At 50.8% G+C, this 19,821-nt stretch overlaps 1 protein-coding gene across 7 annotated transcripts in view; it reads right to left on the bottom strand.

Annotated features, from left to right (window-relative positions):
• The window catches only part of MLPH (melanophilin), a 52,982-nt gene extending 37,642 nt beyond the window's left edge, over window positions 1-15,340 (bottom strand). For 6 of the 7 annotated variants that reach the window (XM_046643314.1, XM_046643312.1, XM_046643316.1 and 3 more), the window contains exons 1-2: window positions 14,053-14,218; window positions 8,968-9,101 (exon numbers count right to left, since the gene is read on the bottom strand). In XM_046643314.1, the coding sequence (XP_046499270.1) occupies window positions 8,968-9,077 (110 nt within the window). In that variant the 5' untranslated portion in view covers window positions 9,078-9,101; window positions 14,053-14,218. Of the gene's footprint in view, window positions 1-8,967; window positions 9,102-14,052; window positions 14,219-15,011 lie in introns of those variants that run through there. The other variant, XM_046643311.1, reaches the window with a different exon arrangement.
• Between the last annotated feature and the right edge of the window lie 4,481 nt (window positions 15,341-19,821).

Here is a 19,821-nt window from a genome sequence, read left to right on the forward strand (position 1 = left end):
ACACTGTGCCAGCTTGGCCTCTGGCAAAGGTTGAATTACTTTATCCCTCTCTTCAGCTGTGAATTTCCCTGCACCCTTTAACCAGGCTGAATATTGGGATTCTCATTCATCTTTGGAAATACGTGAAAAATTTTTCCTTTAGTTAGTTTGAATTTCTATTATTACTCTTTTAGTTATTTTTTTTGTGTGTTTATTGGTTATGTGCATTTCTTACTTGGTGAATTTCCTGCTCATATCCTTTTCCTATTTAAACATTGGGATTTTCACATTTTTCTAATTTGGAAAATATTTATTTTTCTGATTTTAAGGGGCTCTTTATATAGCACAGATATGACTCTTTGCCATTTCTGTTAAGATTGTTTCTTCTAACTTTTTAAAAGCCAAAAATTTTCTCTTTAAATTCAGATGGACATATTTATTTAGTCAATACTTATCTATATTTTCTGTTGTGATTTCTTTCTGTGCTATCATATGTAGGCATTCCTATTCAAGATTATATACATATTTACCTATATTCTCTTCCAGTAATTTTCATACTTTCATGTCTTACATTTTTAATATAACAATTAAAAATTTGAGGTCAGCTCCCTCCCCCCGCCATGGTCAATGGTCCCAATGCTTAGTTTTAACTATCCTTCCCTTTCCTACTGAGATGAAATGTTACCCTCATTGTACTAGAAATTGTTATATATACTTGCTGTATTTTAGGACTGTCCGTGTTGTCTCATGGATCATCTACATCTGTGAAAGGACCACATTATTTTAATTAACCTAGCATTAAAATATATCTTTTTATTATCTTATTGGACCAAGGTCCTCCTTATTCTTCTTAAACTGTTCACATCTTTGTTTTTCATACCATTTTCTCATGTTGCCCCGAATGCCTTGGGAATTTGACCGGGACTACAGCTCGCCAATTCCTCAGGAGCCAACATCTTTGCAGCGTGACGTTCTTCCCATCAAGACTGTATGGCATCACTTGCTACTTATTTACAGTTTTGGTATGTCACTCAGTAATATTTTGTACTGTTCTTCATATGGTTCTTGCACATTTCTTGCATGTATATTTCTAGGTACCTCATATTTTTATTATAAATAGGATTTTTCTATATATTTTCTAATCAGTTATTTTTGACGTCTAAAAAGGGGACATTGATTATCTTTTACATTCTTTTGTAATTAGCCAGACTACTAACCTCTCTTTTTCGTGCTTTTCCAGATAACTACCTTGGGTTTTCTTCATCTGCAGATAGTAGTCTTGGCTCTCTCTGTCCATAAGTAAACTCTTTATGTTGCTCGCTTCTCTAAGCACATTGGCTGTCACTTCTGGGACAACGATAAACTGATTGTGGTAAGTGGTGACAATAGAAATCCATTTCTTGTTTCTAACATTATATATCATGATGACTATTTTGGGTTTGTTAAAATCATATTAAAAAGGTATTCTTTTATTTCGATTTTACTAATTAAAAAAATGATCAGAAATAGCATGCCTCCAAACACCCTTCTATAGTGTTGAGATAATCCTAAATTTGTCTCTTTAGCCAGTGCTGTCCAATCACGTTCTGTGATGGCAGACATGTTCTATATCTGCCTGTCCAGTATGGCAGCCACTACCACATGCGTGGCTATTTGAAAACTTGAAAGGTGGCTAATGAGACTGAGGAATTGAATTTTAAATAGTATCTAATTAATTTAAATAGCCACATGTGGCTGGTGGCTTCCATAATGGACAGAACATCTTCAGGTGTATTAGTATGGTGATCTAACTGGGCTGTATTTTTAGTTCTTTATCTTTGTCATAAGCACTCTAAATGGCACAAGAATTCTTTGTTCTGTGGGCATCTGAAGACCTGTCTGTGAAAGCATCCGGCCCAAGACCCTGTGGGAAGACACATCTTTGGCAATTTGTTGCATTAATGGGCCAGAAGGAAAAGAAGGAGCCTTCAGAGTCACTGCAGAGGAAAGGCAGGAGGGTGTTGAAAAGGAACACCAAGGACAGACACGGTGTGGGGGCAGGGAGGAGAGCAGGGTCCCAGGTCAGGAAGGACAGGGCTGAGAGAGGCTACTGACCGGGCCCCTAGGAGGGGCTGCCAGAACAGTCCAGTGGAATGTGAGGTGGACATAAAAGGAGCAAGATGTGCCAGCATTCAGCAGGACGGGGTTAGGGACAGACAAAAGGCTTTCTGTGGATTTTTTGTTTTGTTTGTTTTTTGTTTTAATATGGTGATTGATTATATTGACATTCCAAGTTGGAGCCAGTAGAGAAACAGGGAATAAGTGGGGCAGCGACCTGCTCCAGGAGCTGGGGGCAGAGAGGAAAGAGTCTGGAGCACAGGTGGAGGGCCCCGAGAAGGAAGGAAGGGTGGGCATGGACACGGACTACAGGTGAGGGGCCAGGGGAAGGAGGAAAGGGTGGGCATGGACACAGGTGAGGGACAGGACGGGAGGCAGGCTGTGGCTGGTGGCCTTGAGCTTCTCTGTGAGGAAGTGGGGAGCTCACTGCTGGGAGCGGCTGGTCAGGTCAGTGGTCGGGAAGGGAGTGAAGGCTTGGAAGAGCTGCTGCGGGAACAGGAGCTCGGGAACTGCTGGAGAGGAAGGGGCGGGACTGCAGGGCAGTGCTGTGGGCCAGGATAGACCGGAGACCCCCAGCCCACAAGGGTGCAGGACTAGCCTCCTCCAGCGAGGTCCTCGGAGGAGAGCAGGGAGGATGATCAGGCAGATCCAGCGTGGGGGCCAGAAGGGCAGCTGTGCTGAACGGCAGCCAGAGAGCATCTGGGGGAGGGGACATGGAGCCTAGAAAAGGGGCCTTCAGAGTCATCACAGGGCCATGGGACCTGGGGAAGGTCACGGACCAGGGGGATGCTAATGGACTGGGACCACAGTGAGGCCACAGGCTCTAGAGGTCCTGGTAAGGACAAAATGTAGATTAAGAAGGGAGTTTGGGAGCTGGAAGGATAGGAGGCCAAGGGGAGAGGGTGGGATTTGATCAGAAGAGGAGAAGTTCTGAGGAAACTCAGCTGAGTGGGCACCTTGATGAGCAAATGAGCACGGGGGGGACCGAGGGTCTCAGAGAGGTGGCTGGGGGCTGGGGGCCTTGCCCACCAGCTCAGTGTAGGAGTGGGCATGGGGGAGCTAGGGACATTGTACACCTGCTCACTGTGAACGTGGCGTGGCCTTGTGCAGACAAGTGTGGGCAAGAATGAGGGGCCTTTCCTGACACCCCCAACTCCCTGTTGAGTGCCAGCTGGTTCTCCACCTGTGTGCTAAGGTGACAAGACCACAGGGAAGGGACCCACTGTCAAGCTCTGCAGAATGACTGACCTATGAAACCAAAGTGCTCAGCCGCCCCGGGCTGAGCTGACTCTGAGAAGATGCGCTCCTGAAGAGGGCAGTCCCCTCCCCTGGCCCTCTGCTCCAGGTCCTCCCTGGGGTGGCTTCACTTTGAAAACCACCCACCACCTCCATGCCGACCCCAGGGCTGCTCACATGTGGTCCTGACCACCGGCACGGACTCCCCGCTCCTCCGTGGGCACACAGTTTGGCTGATGTTCTCCAAGAGAACTAAATCCCAAAGGAGAGGAAAGGAATTAAAGACAGCAGCAGCTGTAAGAGACAGCTGCCTTCCTCAGGTGCCTTCTGGTCTCAGTAGCTGGTTTCTTGCACCAGGTGCTGGTATGACCTCTCAGGAGCCTCACCTGGCCTCCCTCCCACCTGGCTCCCTTCCCACGTGGCTCCCTTCCAGGGCCATCATCATCCACCCCCCATGGAAGCCCTCGAGGTTCTTCCTGGCTTGCAGGACAGCGAAAACCAATTCTGCTGGAGCATCAGTCGAAGTGGAGGAACCCCTCTGAGCAAAAGCTCTTTGTCCAGCACCCAGGGAAGGCTCCCAGCTCCACGCCTGTGCCAGACAGTGGACTGAGCACAAGGAGGGCCCTTCTCTCACACAGTGTCTGCCACCTTCTAAGACTCAAAGTTCATCCACAGCAAGACACACGCCCTCATTACAGCCCCCTGCCAGGACTCTAGGAAGTGGGTATTAAGCCCAGTCTACCCTAAAGCACCTTTCTGACGCCAACGTCGTTAACATCCTGATTCTGTACATCTCTGAGTTTTTGATTCCTCGGAGCACACTGATGGGAAGCCAGGAAAAACATCACGCCCTGTACAGTAAACACCCCATTCCCACGTCCCTGGCGGCACATGCCAACTTCAGGGAGAGATTAACATCTGCCTGGGGCTGAATCAAAGGCAAGTGAGCCCTCTTCCTTCTCGGTGAATTTCCAAAACAGCCTGCAAGAAGAGGCCTTCGGATACTCTCTCTAGGTCACACCTGCCACTCAGGAGCTGGAGCTCCAAGGAAATTCCTTCTCACCAGTTCAGGTAGAAGCCCTCGATGATGTGAATGCTGCCGCAACCCTGTTCCCTGGAATAAACACGCATTCTTTTGGGAATGCCTCATGAGGAGGCTCAAGACATTCGGACAGCAGGCTCCAGTCTCTGCCTTGCACAACTGGGATGGCCTCTGTCTTCCCCACGGGGGCTCTGAATGTCTTCAGCACTGGGATCAGCCCGGGTCAGGCCTGGCTTTAGTGTCCTGGGGACAGTCTACTGCTCATGCAGGGGTTGGGGAAACCAGTCTCACAGCCACAGGGCCTTCCGTCCTCTGGAAGATCAGGGATCTGTGCCAGCTCATTTGTCATGCGCTTTGACAGAGGAGAAACCAAAGGTACACTGGTCTGACAGTGCGGGAGAAGGTGCTGGAGTCTTTGCCCAGGCCCTGCCCACGTACCCTCTGCAGCATTGATGCTCTTATTTGGGGAGAAATACTGAGCAGCAATGCATCTAAAACATATTTCTGTTAACTTTGTAAATCTTATAAGAAATACATTTTTTTTGTCAGATTGTTTTCAAATTGGGATATTTGGTGCATTGGCTGTGCATTGGTGCATTTGGTGCACTGGCAAATTTGCTTCTGGAGAATCGACCTCAGGCCACACAGTGTCCCCTTGATGCATACTCAGGATTGGAACGTTCTTTCCAAATAATGAACGTGTTTCTTGGTTTCACAATTTTTTCCCCCATTAACTTTGTTTTATCGATGACCTTGGAGGTTTTTCGAGCTGGGCCATCCATTTGGCATCCCTTTGGAGTACGTCAAACACATCACAACTCAATTGAACAATTCCTGACCTGCTAGGGTTGTTACGGCCCCCACTGACGGGTCACTTGAGGACCAGCTTCTCCATGCAGCCTACTGCTGATGCACAGATTAGAGAATGGGGAACTGGGAGCACGTATGAGGACCCCAGGATGATCGTGGAGAAACCTGGGGACGTGCTGCAGAGAATGGGACACGGAGGCGGCAGGAAGTGGATGACAGCGTATGCTGAAATTGCTTAAATGTGTCATTTAACCAATTTCAGATTAACACTGATAAGAGATTAGGGAGGAGGTTTACTACTTTCAAACAGACTGCTGGCACTTCAGCCAACTTGCTCTGTAGAACCAATTTGGTGTCAAGAACACGGTCTCTATTCTAAGCTCATCTCAGCTGTGCCCTTTCTCAGTCTCAGCATCCCATCTGAGCAGAACCCAACCCTGCAGGCTCTGAACTCATAGTGCTCTTGGCGCCCACCCTCGGACCTTGAGGGGACATGCCTGGGCCCTCTGGCTCCCTGGGGGGTCATGGGGGACCCTGGGGAAAAGGCTTCTCACAGGCAGAAGCAGCTCTGTCTTTCGGTGCATATTTAACCAGTAGCACCATGAACAAGACACAACCATCAAGAAGGATAAGAAACCCAAAAGCCTTCCATAGCCCCCCTGCTGTTTACACGACACTTTACCTCCAAATGCATCAACAGGTAGACCGTGCTTGCACAGCGAGAACCCATCACAGTGATGCTCTTTGGGCTTCAGTGTTCTCGACTCAGCATCACTTCGATATGGACTTTCCACACCACCACTGCTCCCCGTGCTGACGTTTCCAGTGACGATATGATGCACTATTGTATTAATGCTCCCCATACAACCTCCTTCCGTCTGAGAGGCACTGGGGGTATTTAATAGCCCCCTGAGCACACGGCAGGCCCGAGAAACACAGCAGAGCAGGCTGAGAAACACAGCAGAGCAGGCCAATCCCTCCGCTCACATCCCCCACCCCAGCCCCTTCTGAGCAGATGGCCTGGGCCACTTCTGAATGAGGAGGTTACCCTGACCGTGACTGTGACCACAGGCTTTGCACAGGAGAGGGGCCTCACAATCTGTACCCTTTCCCAACAGTACTTAGAGGTGACCTGGGGGTGTCTCCTCTTCGCAACGTGAAATGATTAAGGGCGTATGAAAATAACGGATGACAGTTGTCCAAAGGGAGTCCCTCACAGGCAAGAAACACAGGATTTTCTGTGAAACCTACTTCTGCTAAGTCTGGATGGAAGGAGGGGCTGACCACCTCCAGGGTCCCTAGGGAAGAGAGGGCCTGCATGGGATCGGTCCAGATCGCCCCTCCCTCTGCTCCCTGGACAGCTGGGTTCCCCTCCCTTCCAATTCATCTGGGTTTCTATATATACACAGAATGGGAAGATCCAAGCTGCCATTTAAAACAAAAGCCCACAACAGCAGGGCCACCTGGAGACATGATATGATCCATCCTCTGGGAAGAAGTTTCCCCCAAGAGGAGAGACCAGGCTGGCTTTGTTGCTGAGAGCACGTGACCCTCCATCCTGGGCAGAGCCTGGAGGCCAAGGCCAGGCAGGGGGAGCTGCTATGGGTCACGAAGTGAGAGAACACTGGCATTTTCATAGACAGAGTGGGAAAGACAGAGGGAGGGACCCCAGAACGTGGTGAAGTGGGGCCATCAGAGGTAGAGAGAGTGGGGAGATGTGCAGGGCGGGGGGACTGAGTCTCTGAGAGGAGACAGGGCAGGCAGCTCTGGTTGTCTGCCGCTGGCTGTGGCCCCTGCTCAGCACTTGGAAGTGGGTCAAGGGCTGCTGTGGGCTCCAGTCTTGGGGTTGCCTGCGGGTGAGTTAGAGCCCGGCAATTGCCAAAGGCTAGTGGGGTGAAAGCGGCTTCATGAGGAAAATCCAGGGGGTCACCTGTGTCCCAAGGCAGAATGGAGAGAGAGGGGTTGCAGAGAGAGGCAGAGGGAGCTGCAGGGGCACTGACCCAGACCCCCTCCCGCTAACAGCGGGGGCGCCTGGCTGGACTCTACTTATTTCACTTAAGGATTTGTCATGGACTCTGCTCCATGTTGGGACCCAGAGCCTCCTCATTGCTGCTCCTCCTCTGTCTCTTTGGGGCCCAGTCTTTCTCTATCTGCATTGCCTCTCGTCGTGATCTCCTCCAGTCCTGTGGCTTTAAATACTGGGGTCAGCTGAATAATGCTCCCTTAGCCCCAAATATGTCTACGCTTTCGTTCCCAGAATCTGTGAATATGTCACCTCACATGGCAAAAGGGACTTTGCAGATGTGATTAAGTTGAGAATCTTGAGATGGGAAGCAGTCCTGCATTATCTGAGTGGGCCCAGTGGGGTCACAAGTCCCCTGCTAAGGGAAGAAGAAGGGCAGGGGGTCAAAGAGAAAAGAAGTTGTGATGATGGAGCAGAGGCGAGAGAGAGAGATTGGAAGATGCTATGCTGATAATGGCATTGAAGATGGAGGAAGGGGCCAGGGCCCAAGGAATGGAGGCAGCCTCCAGAGGCTGGAAAGGGCAAGGGAACACCTCATCCCCTGGAGCCCCTAGAAGGAAGGCAGCCCCACTGACACCTAGTTTTAGGACTTCTGACCTCCAGAGCTGTGAGAGAGAGATTTGTGTGTTTTAAGACACTAAATTTGTTGTAATTATAGCAGCCCTAGGAAGCTAATACAAATGTCATCTGTATGGTGAACACTCCCATGATCACATCTCTTTGGAGCTCAGCCCAGTGCGTGTGGAGTCCACTTGACGTCTATTAGGCAACTGAACTTCAACATGTCTGAACCGTTTCCTGGTTTCCCCCAAACCTGCTCTCCCCACACCTTCCCCAAGCAAGGTGATGACAGCTCCAAGCTCCCAGTTATTCAGGCCACCACTCTGGAGTCGCCCTTGATGCCTCCCATACTCAAGACCCCACATCCAACCTGTGGGCGAGTTTGCCGGCTCTCCCTTCAGAGCTCATCCGACCACGTCTCAGCAGAAGTTGGGTCTTGTTATTTCCCCGCCCAAGGCTGGAGAGACTCAGAGAAAGGCCTGAGTTCTGTGAAGGTCCCCCAGGCCCCCAGGCCCTGCACCCGACTACGTCTCTGACGTCTTCTCGTGCTCTACCTGGAGCACCTTGTCAGGCATCTGCTGGGTACTTATCTCACTTCCTCCAGTCTTTGCTCAAAGGTCTCCTGCTCAGTAGGCCTAGCAATCCACCAAAGACACCAAGGAAGGCTCATAAGGGAGCCCAGTGGATAAGGAATGCTCGTGGTTTGGGGGCAGGACTCTGCAAGGTAGATGGAGGAGTAAATAATGCCAGTGGGTCTTAGCTTAGTCCATGGGGACAGTGGTGCAAGCTGGCACTGGGGCCTTCCACGGTGAGGACGGGGTGCCAGCCAACACTATTGGGAATGAAGGTGGAAAGCCCGCCTTTATCCTAAAACCCCTGGATCCCAACCTTCTGGGTGTTTCAGAATGGCATCCAGCCTTTCCCTATTTATCACCTTTAGCTGTTTCATTCTCACAATGTTGTGGCCTAAGTACCACCTCACCTAGGAGATGATGTCACCCCAGAAGCTGGATCAAATTGAAATAAAACTACTCAGGGAGCACCTGAGTATCTGGTTGGAAAGTCAGATCCTCTTCTTTTAATTATGAGGGAACTGAGGGCAGAAAGTAGAACATTTCCCAGTACCTGGTGGTTCATCCCCCTAGAAAGCACCCCAAGGTGACAACCCTTCAGAGGACGTGGGAGGACCCCAGGCCCACGGGCTCAGCCACACACTCACTCTAGTCTTTCCTCTTCCTTCCTTCTAAGGTCAAAGTCCCGTTGGACCACTTCCCAGACGTGCTTGGCCTCCTCGTCCGTGAGCTGGGAAAGATCCAGTTTTTTCCCCATCTCTGCTTCTTGTCAGGGTTGCACCTGGAATGTCACAGGATCACAGTTGTCAGCCCAGGAAGCCCTCGGATGTTGGCTCATCCACAAAGGAAGAGACAACACAGAAAGCATCAAATTCTGGGGCAATTTGTACCTGGGGTTAATGGGTTTCTTAAACAGTTTCTTAAACAAATGCATGTCTGGAAACTTATGTAGTTTAAATAAATGAACCCATGTGTATAATTCCCACATCTCAATTTTAAAAGGGATCTACTCCCCATTCTCTGGAACTCACACACTTAGCCATGGGGCCCCTTATTCTCCTTCCATTGTGAAATAAATGTCAGTGATGCCAGTATGCTCCTTTCCCCTCTGCTAGGGTCACACTTTCTGTGGGACCCTCAGAGGTGTGTTCCTGGAGAAAGGCTCCATCGATTGGGCTTCTTGCCTTACAACTCCTGGGGGACAGAACAGCGCTGTTGCTACACCCACACATGGGCACCGAGGCTGGGCTGGGATTCTGCTGGGATGACGGGTTCCTCTGTGGGTAACTGTCTTCACTGAGGACTGAAATCTGAATTCTCAGGAGCATCAGAGAAGGGGGCCAGTCTGTCTATTCTCACTTGGAATTCTCCAAGCCAACCCAAAGACTCAATTTGGCTTCTGAATTCTGCGGAGCATCTCTCCTTCACTGCTGCCAACCATTCGAAAGTGTCCACCGTGGAAATGTTAACAAAACTTGCTCTGTGCTAGAAAAGAACCTCGATTTTGTCACACAACAGGTTAATTACGGAAAGCGACACTTTCTGAGGAGCACTCAGACATCATCTAAAATGAAAATTCCCGTAGAGATCTCATGATTGTCAACTAAAATGTTCCCTGGTTTGTGCCTTAAAATTGGTGAAAAATAACTTCTTAAATTTTTTGTGCTGACCCTTCAGCATTTCCACCCTCGAGCACGGCGCCGACGGTGAACCATCACGAAGAGGTCATTCTGATGGGCCAGAATCATTCAGACTATTTTCATCTACAGTGGAATGTAGACTCTGGACAAGAAAACATTAAAACAAAACTGATTCTTGATGCTCCCCCTAGAGCACATCATTTTTGGTTTTTAAAAAATTAGAACAAAAAGTTATTTGATGGATGACTGGGGGTTTATTTATTTATTTTTTAAACATTTTTGAAAAAAATATTGTATCATAAGAAGCATGTTCATGGAAATTCTATTTTCAGAACAGATGAGAGCCGTGACCATCAGCTGAGTCACTACCATTCTCTCTCCCCTCCTAAGGAGAAGTCACAATTCCAGCCTTGTTTCAAGAACCTGCAGTTGTGAGAGGTGAGGGAGAAAAGCCAAACAGAAGGAAAAAGTGTACGCTTCTTATCATGCAAGCTTTGCTCTCTTTGAGCGTGGTCAGGACTCATAAGTGGATGGATGAAAAAGTCACTGGAGGGTTACAGCTGTCACCCCGGAGGCTGCTCGATTCACACACAGAGGACATCTGTGCCCCATCCCGTGGCCCCATTTTAAGGCTGTTTCTTCTCTTTGATGCTTCTTTCTAATAAGTATGGCAACTTGGTTTCCCAGCTCAGATTGCAAAGACAATGGAGGCCCGGGAACGAGGTCCATGCTGGACCAGGGAGGGTCTGTGCCCCTCTGGTGAGGAGGGTGCCTGCCATGGGGTGGGGTGGAGATGGGGAGGAGGCCAGGCGGAAACATGCTGAGACATGAACGGAGAGGCCAGCATGCAGGGAGGGGGCAGCCCACACTCCTCCACAGGAACCTCGCATCATGGCTTAGCACCATCTTGTAGGTTCCAATGACGACCCAGAGTGATTGAGGAAAGTGATACATGTTCACTCTGCTCTGTTTAGTAAAACCAGTAAAGATGAAATATAGACTTGAAAACACGCATCCCACATAGCTAAACCAAGGACATGCTGTTGGTACTTCATGGGTTAGATGTTACCTGAAAAATTTTACTCTAGCATATTTTTAGTTGCATCCCAACATCCGGGTGAGCAGGAGATGCAGGGAGAGGAGAGGAGGGAGAGCGATTCCAAATTTCAGATACAGCCTGGTAGGGGGGCGTACCACGCCGCAGGGAGGTGATGCTTCGGGGAGGGGAGCGTGTTCCTGGGACAGCCAGGGATTGAGAACCAATGGTCCACGACGTGGGTCTTTGTCTACTGTGACCGAATATTCCCATTTAGTGCATTAATGAAATGCAGAGGCTTAAAGCTTTTTAAAAACTATCTTTAATCCAACGGAGAACATGTTTGACTTCAGCATTTAAAATGCACTGATCAAACGTCACTGGCATGTCGTGGATGTTTTGCTAGCATCCTCTCTGGCTTGCCTCGGGCTGGTACACTGATGGGGGCACTTGGAGTGTGGTGAAGGGGCAGCCCCTCTGCCAGGCACAGCCACACCGTGGGGCCCGTGCGGATCCACGGAAGGGACAGCCTTTCAGCCACAGTCACCTCCTCTCTATCACTTCCTGTTTCGCTTCCTCACTGAGACCCCGATCTCCTGGGTGCCCCTCCACTCCCGACAGTCAAGGAGGAACATGGGAGCATAGGACATGCTGGATCCACCAAGGGTGTAGGGCCATTTTGGTGCCTGCCCTGGCCTGGGGGAACCTCCCAGGGTGGGTGTGTTGGGGAGGGCAGACTCCACTACACTCTATCTGTTCCTGGCTTCATTTCACTGTAGATAACTCCTAGTCACAAGGTTCCTGAACAAAACACTTTCAATTTGCGCCCGTTCCACTGCTCAGATTTAATCACATTTTTAATCTTCCAGACTGTGAACCTTCCGTGATCATTGACTAGTTAGGAGGGAGAAAAGAGAGGGTGACCCGGAGGTTAATGAGTTGCAAAGAGACAGTAGAACTGGTTTTTGTAAAATGGGCATCCTGGACGCAGACCAGTGAATTTCAGTGGTGTGGTGTCCTTGTCTGTCAAAGATTTGAGTTCATATTTTGGCCAAATTAAAGGGAAATCTGGGTGGTGGTTCCTCCTACACGAAACTTGGCTTGATCACCTTTGGGGCCAGCTGTCCCCTGAGCCTGGGATATGAGTGATCGCCTGCCTGAGCAAATAAAACTGGCAGGCAGGTCCAAGTTCCTCATTAAATGCCCGCAAACAATGGCAGGCATACTCTCTGACTCAGAGTCAAGGCGAGTGGCCTGTTCTTGCTGATAAAGGCGCAGGCACATTCTGGAGGGAAGGCGGAGGTGCCAACTTGGGGGCCCTCTGTGTTAACTCTTTCTGGCTTTCTCCCAGTGCTGCCCTCAGAGCTGGCCTGTGTGGTTACTTCTGTGGGCAGGGCCTTTCGCCCATTGATAGGAACCAAACTCCAGCCCTCGTCAGCTGCAAAATGAGCAGTTTCCACCCAAAAGCCCCCTCCCCCACGCAGGTGCACCTGGCACACCTGGGGTACAGCCGTGAAGCTCTGCGGCTTGCCCACCTCCCGCGGTTCTCTCTGCCCTCCCAGCTCTCTCATCGATATGTGGACATTGGTTCTGAATTTGCAGCTGAAGCCTCAGCACAGGTCTCCATAGCGAGGATGGTCCCAGGGTGAGGCTGCAGGACCAGGATGGGGCTGGGAGGGAGCAGCTGGCTTCCCGTCCCACTTCAGGTCCCGGCCAACCCTGGGACCTCAGACAAGTTCCCTCTGCTCTGGGTCTCAGTCACACTTTCCCACATGTGCCACGGACAAGGGTCGGGCCCCATGACCTCTCCGGCCCTCCCCTGCCCTGCAAGATGCCAGGGGGTTAGAATTAAAGGTGTGGGGGGTGGGTTGGGTGGGGGGACATATGGTGGGGTGTAGGGAGAGAGGTTGCTTCTGAAAAGAACAAGACAGTTGGCCCTAGAAGGCTGACCCGATCACATGAGCTGGGGCACACAGGAGCAGTTCCCACACTGTCATCCAAGGGTACCAAAGACATTTTTCCCACGAGCCTACAGAGCTCTGGAACCCCTCCACCCCCACCAGACCCAGTCAACTGGTTTTAGTTTTTCAGTCACTAACGCCTAAATCAGGAAGTCCACGGACTCCCCACCTGGGTGCTGCCATTGTCCCCACCCAAGTGTGCAACGTGGCTGCTCAGCTGCCCACGGTTGGCCAGCCTGGCCTCTCTCTGGGGCTTCACGGCCATGGGCAGGGGCAGTGCTGGCCTTTGGGGCTAGTGGGCTGGTGGTGGCCTCACCTGCCCCCATTATCATTCCAACGTCTCTGAAAGATATTCAAATAGGATTTAAGAAAACACTACACCCCGTAAAAAAAGAGAGAAAATGTAGAGGCCCCAACCCACCTGGAACTGAAGTGGGTTTGTCAATATTTGGCGAAGGTCTAAGCTTGTGAAACCTTGGGGATTTATAAGGAGAGTTCGCTCAAGTGGGGACCTGGGCCAGCGCCCAGTGTTCCATGCCCATCCTCGGACCCTTTCCATATCCCTACAACAGGGTGGGAGGGCCAGGACTGGGGCTGACCTGGAGCATAAGATGATTCCAATAAAGGTGGGGCTTTTGGACGCCCAGAAAAAGGCCAGGACCCTCCTTCTGCGCCAAGACATCATCCCAGCTCTGTACCCCAAAATGGGCACGGCAGCCCAGGAGGGAGTCCTCCCCCTAACAGACTTGGGTCCCTGGGTGTCCAGCCTGAGTGAGTCTCTCCCACGTCCGCAGCCTCGGCCTCACCTGCACGCAGTCTCACAATAGAGCTTCTGATAAAAATCGCTATTTTCCTCAAAATGGGCTTCCCGAGGACCCAGACCAATCTGATCCGAGTACTCAGGCGAGGTCTGAGGTTTGGGGTCCAGAGGGCTGGACGCGCCCCCCTCACCCGCCTGGACCGAGGCCTGGGGGTTCCTGGGGGCGTTTTCACACCAGTGGAGCTGCACACATCACCGCGGACTCTCCCTGAGCCTGGGTTCCCTGACGTGGGCACCACTGGGGCCCCGCCATTCCCACTTCTCCCCCCACTCACCGACTCCTCTCTGGGGGCGTGCCGGCCCTGGTCCGGATCCTTAGGCTGCAATCTCCCGTCCTGGGAGGGAAAGAAAAGCGACGAGGCAAGGCGTCGGGTCAGGGCGCACTGGGGCGAGGCAGGGCGCAGGGCGCACAGGAGCCAGGGAGGGCGCTGGGCGTAGGGCGCACGGCGGCTGGGGCTACAGACCTGCCTCGGCCGGGGAGCAACCCAGGGCAGCCCGCCCGGGTCACGTGGGCCGCGCCCCGCCCCGCCCAGCTCCGGGAGCACTAGGCACCTCCGGATTCCGCCCGGCGGAGGGAGGAGCGGGCACCCGGAGCGCCCGCGCAGGAGGCGACCCTGCAGAGGGGCGTCCCTCGCTCCTCGCCCTCAGCCAGCTTCGGGGAGAAAGGTGGAGACGGGGAGGGGAGGGTTGAGCCCACACCTGGTAAGCCGCGCGAGTTTGCGGCGACTTTGCCGGGATGATGCAGACGCCCAGGTCCTGCCCTCAGCGCGATGGGACCCGCTTGCCTGAACGCACCCTGAGAGTGCGCGGTACCTCGTTTAATTCCCATCCCAAGCCTGCGGGGAGAACGCTATTTACTCTGGCTTTACAGAGGGGTAAACTGAGGCTCAGAAAAAGAGCCTTACCCAAAGCCACCCATTAATAAGTGCGAATGCCAACTGGTAAGTGGGACTTTGGGCCCAGGGTTTCCTCGCGCAGATCCCACGCCCTCCCCGCCTTCCATCCTGCCTGGCATCAGGACGCGGCTGGCCTGGGAAGCCCACAGCACCAGTAGCCCCGCTGCGGGGAGGGCACCGAGGCCTTGTCCACTGAGAAGAGTCCTACAGGTCACACAGCCAGGGCTCTCAGCCGGGTCAAGACTGGCGCAGGTGGGGCGGGGCGGATGCGAGAACACGGTGCCGGGGAAACCTCCTGGAAGCTGCGCCGCCGCCGCGCTCTCCTCGCCCGGACTCACCTCTTCAAATCCAGCCGATCCCAACGCAGCCACTGGCTCCAGCCCACCGGGCCTGCTTGTCCTTCTGAATTCCCAGGAACATTAAGAAACTCACCATCTCCCCTCTCTCTTCCGAGCTCGGCGCCTCTGAGCAGTCTCCCCTCCTCCCTCTCGCTTATTAAAAAACGATCAAACAGAAAGTACATTCTTTCCCCCAGAAACTGCTTTTGAAACTCAGTTTCCGTATCTGCAAAATGGGGGTAGGAATATAAAAAGATACATAAATAACCCAGGCTAGTAAGTGAAGAGACAGTACTAACTCCATATTACGGAAGAGGAACTAAACCTTATAGGATCATTGTGATGTCACATTAGATAACTCGTAAGGAGCTTCCAACAGCCACACTACGCTACTCAGGGTAAAGCCTTTGGTAGCCTCGTGCGCCCACAGATGCCCTGTAGGTGAACTGGGTGTTTCAGGCCCCTGGGCCACATTGGGATAGCTGCTCTCACAAACACCATCAACTGCTGTGTGCAAACCCTGGAAATGCGTGCAAGTGACACAAATCACTTTCCACAACCCATATGATCTGGTTCTTATGATTTTCATTTCTTTAGCATATACTTTACAATTGCTTGTAAAATTAGTAAATCCCTTGAAAGTTGGTATCAGGGCCATAAATTCCTTAAGGGCAGAAGATTTTTTAAAAGTTTTTTTTTTGTTTTATTTTTGGTGAGGAAGATTGACTCTGAGCTAACATCTGTGCCAGTCTTCCTCTATTTTATGTGGGATGCTGCCATAGCATGGCTTGATGAGCAGTGGATTTGAACTCTTGAACCCCAGGCGCAAAGCACATGAATTTAACCACTATGCCACCGGGCCAGCCCCTTTAAAAGTTTTTTATGCTTTAGTGCTAATTTATTTCAACTAGTGTTTTTAAAAAAAATGCATAAAACTGATATGGTGATACACGATAAAGATATATGGTAAAGAAGATAGAGTATAAAATGAAGAGTCAAATTCTCTCTTATTCCTACCCTAACTCCACTCCAAAGGTAATCTTATTAATGGTGTCTTGTGTATTCTTCCCAAATTATTGTGTGCGTATGGTAAGCATGGGGGTCTCTGGATCCAGCTGCAAGAGTTGGACTCCCACCTGGGTTTATTATCCACTAGCTGTGTTATCCTGGGCATGTTACTTAGTGTCCCTCAGGCTCAATTCTCTCTTCACATGGTGGGGATAGTAAGAGGATCTACGGAATAAGGTTGGTCTGAATTGATGTGTATATACAGCCCTTGGGTGAGACCTGCCACGTGGTGAGTGCCCAGTGAATATTAACTACTATTAGTATAGACCCCATTCACTCTTTTCAAGGGTTGCAGAGCATCCACACACGAGAGTACCATCGCTATTTTACCACTCTTCTATTGATGGACAGTTAACTTTTAATTTTTTGCTATTTCAAATATTTCTGCCATAAATATGTTGTAGATAATACTTAATTTCAATGGCATAAACGTATACCAATATATCTTATTGTAAGTATTAAACACACTTATACCAATATATCTGTAGAATAAAAATCCTAAAATAGCAATTGCTGAGTCAAAGGATGTATGCAATTTTTAAAAGAAAATTCTAGAATGAAAAAAATTTTAAATCGTTGGAACAATCTCAAAATTGCAGAGATTTGCAAGTACGGTACAAAGAACTCCTCCCTCCCATTTTTGAGGCAGCTGCTGACAGGATGCTTTAGTGTGTGTTTTATATAAACAAGGACAGTCCTGTACCAAACTGCCCAAGCGTCAAAATGGGTAAATGATACGTTGCTGACATCCGATCTTGGGAACCCTTTCAGATTTTGCCAGTTGCCTCAATAATATTCTTTATTGCAAAAGGATCCAGTTCAGAATATCTTGATGTCTTAATTCAGCTACTTAGGGGGACCTTGGAAAGGAGACAGTAGGAGGAGGGGAGAGGTAAGCAGTGGGGCTTGGTGGCCCCTGGCCAGGATCTGGGGTCTTGGTTGTTTCTCTTCACCTTGACATTCTTGGCTTGCCTGGGCCTTACCTTTGGGACCCTGGTCCCTCCTACCTCCCCATCTCCTCAGGGCTCCCGGGGTGGCCCTTGGTGGTACCCTCTGGTTCCCTAACTTTTTGTCCTTGCCCCTGTGACTGTCCTTCCTTGTTTGCTTGCTTGGGGCTGGCTTTCTCTTTCTCAAGACTATTTGGTTCAGTCCTGTCCCATACAGATGAGGAAACTGATGCCCAGAGAGGGAGTGGCGTTTACCCAAGGTCACACAGAGTTGGAGGCAGCTTACCTCTCTAACAGTGCACCTCTCTCTCAGCCATCATGGACCTTTGAGAAGCCTGGTTGGTGGGTGGACACCAGAGGGCAGTAGAGAGCCCCTTCCCACCTCCTTGTCTTTACCAAGGCTGCCTGGAGACTCCTCCTTTGCTGAGATTTAGGGGCCTATGTGACAAGGAGGGAAGGATCACTGTCTTGATCATGCCAGCGGGAAGGGAAACTCACCACGGAAGACAGGCCTCAGGGGGGTCTTTTAGTCTCACAGTTTGGGAGTCCCCCATCTCCACGGGTAGCTGGGCAGGCAAGTACCACTGCCTGCTGGGCTCGGACCTACCTCATCTCTGCTCATCAAGAGGGGGTCCCAGGGGAGGGGAGATCCCTGGCCCACCAGGGAGCATCCTACAGGGTCTGCAAGTGCCAGCTTCCTCCTCCATGGCAGAGTCCAGGTTAGTGCAGACAGGCCTGCTGTCCCCTGTCCATCGCCCCTCCAGGGTCCTCTAGCTCACCGGCAGGCAGCAGTTAAAACCCATCCCTCATGCTCCCCTGTCTAAATCCTCTGGGCCAATTTGGCCTCTGGCCAACCAGAGCATCTGGATTTTTGGGACGAACATCCAAGAAGTTGAGCACAGGCAAAATACTGCCCCCAGCCTAACCGTGTCCAGAAGACGATCTGTAAATTATGAGAAAATATGTTTTCATAGACGCTGAATGAATTTTCTTTTTCTTTCATGAATCTGGAAAATTGGGAAAAAAATCCCATTTTGGGGAGCGTTCTCCTGGCTTTGTGATTGTTCCGACGGGCGGGGAATCATAGGTTATGTAAGAGAGGCCGGGGAGCCTTGGAGGAGCCGTCACCTGACCCTGCTTCCTGCCAGCTCCTCAGCGCCCAGGGCCATGTGACTGTCCTGCAGACAGTGGAGGTCACACTAACCCTGGAGCTGAATTTCTCCTGGGGGTCAGGACCTCTGTGAGCCATCTGCCTGCCCGTCTCCCAATCTCATCCCCCCGCCTCCCCTTGCTCTCCGAGCTCCAGCACTTCTTCTTTCCTTTTTTGGAAACTTTTGATTGAGGTCACATTGGCTTATAACACCGTATAAATTTCAGGTGCACATCATTATATTTTGACTTCTGTATAGACTGCATCGTGTTCGCCACCCAAAGTCTAGTTGCCATCCATCACTGTATCTGGCACTTTTTCTGGATGGCGTCCCCTCCCTCACTTGTGCGAGTCCAACTCTATTTGGATCTCAGCTCAACTGTCCCTCTTCTCAGAAAAGCACCTCCCCACCGCCCTGCTCTCCCCGCCACCGGATCCCGCTATTTCCTGCGCGTTCTCCCGGAAGCATCCTCACGTTCATCTCCTGCATCTGTGTGACGGCCTCATGAATGCCTTTGACCCCCGCTCTGAGCTCAGGGAGCTCAGGGGCTGTGTGGTTCACTCTGATGCCCCTGCTGTCTTCCACGGTGCTTGGCACATAGTAGGCCTTCCATAATGATGGTTGAATACACACTGTTCAAGAATCATAATTATGTGTTTTGATGATGCCCTTGATTTTTAACTTGGACGGATAGGCATTTTCTAAACAGAGCTCTGCTCCCACTTCCTAGTCTGTCTGGGGAAGAAAGGTCCATTGGGAAGGGGGCTGGTAAGAAGGGGGACTCCAGGCTGGGCAAGGGGGAGCTGCATCCCCCCCATGGAGAGCTCTGCTGCTTCCGAGACCATCATTCTCCTCTGGCTTTCACCCACCATTGGCCCTTCCTGTGATTTGAGACACAGACCCCCAGCTCAACTCAGCCTCCTCCTCACCTTGAGCTTGTCTGAGACCATCCTTGCTCTCTCTCCTGGGAAGAATGTGTCAGAGGGCCAGAAACAGGCCCGTCTACTCCAAGCTCATCACAATGTCGTTTGCTGTCCCAACCCCACGTTCAAGGGCTCAGAAATGTAAGATTCGCAAACTCTCTTCGGCAAGGTCCTTTCCCCTCCTCTGAGTGCAGAAGGAATTCGATCTTGATAAGTGCTTAGAAGGAGCTCTAATTAGCCAGAGAGGCCAGCCAAGAAGAGGGAGAAATCTCCTGAGGAATGAACCCCTTGACTTGAAAACCATCAGACCACTCAGACTTCCGGGGCTCTGGAAGCATTGGTTCATGTGAAGCACGGGCCAGGGGGCACTTGTCCTTCCCAAATTAGCTTGATTAGGAGCTTTTGCTAACAAGGATTCAGGAACTGAGAAGGAATGGTTCAAACCTAAGGGAAAGGATTCAGGCAATAAAGTTTTATGCTCTACTCTCAGAAGACCCACTTCTGGAAACCTCTGTCGTGTGTTTATGAAGGGGAGGAGCATGAAGAGAACTGGTCCTCACTGAAGACCTACTGTGTGCTGAGCGAGCACTGTCCGCGTGCCTGACTTATGATATCTATTGTGTTGAATGCCTGACCTATACATATCAATTGGGTTGGGTGCCTGATCTATACAATATCTCTTTTGTTGGGTGCCTGACCTACACAGTATCTATTGTGTTGG

The sequence above is a fragment of the Equus quagga genome, chromosome 17 (assembly GCF_021613505.1).
Source record: "Equus quagga isolate Etosha38 chromosome 17, UCLA_HA_Equagga_1.0, whole genome shotgun sequence".
Classification (NCBI taxonomy): domain Eukaryota; kingdom Metazoa; phylum Chordata; class Mammalia; order Perissodactyla; family Equidae; genus Equus; species Equus quagga.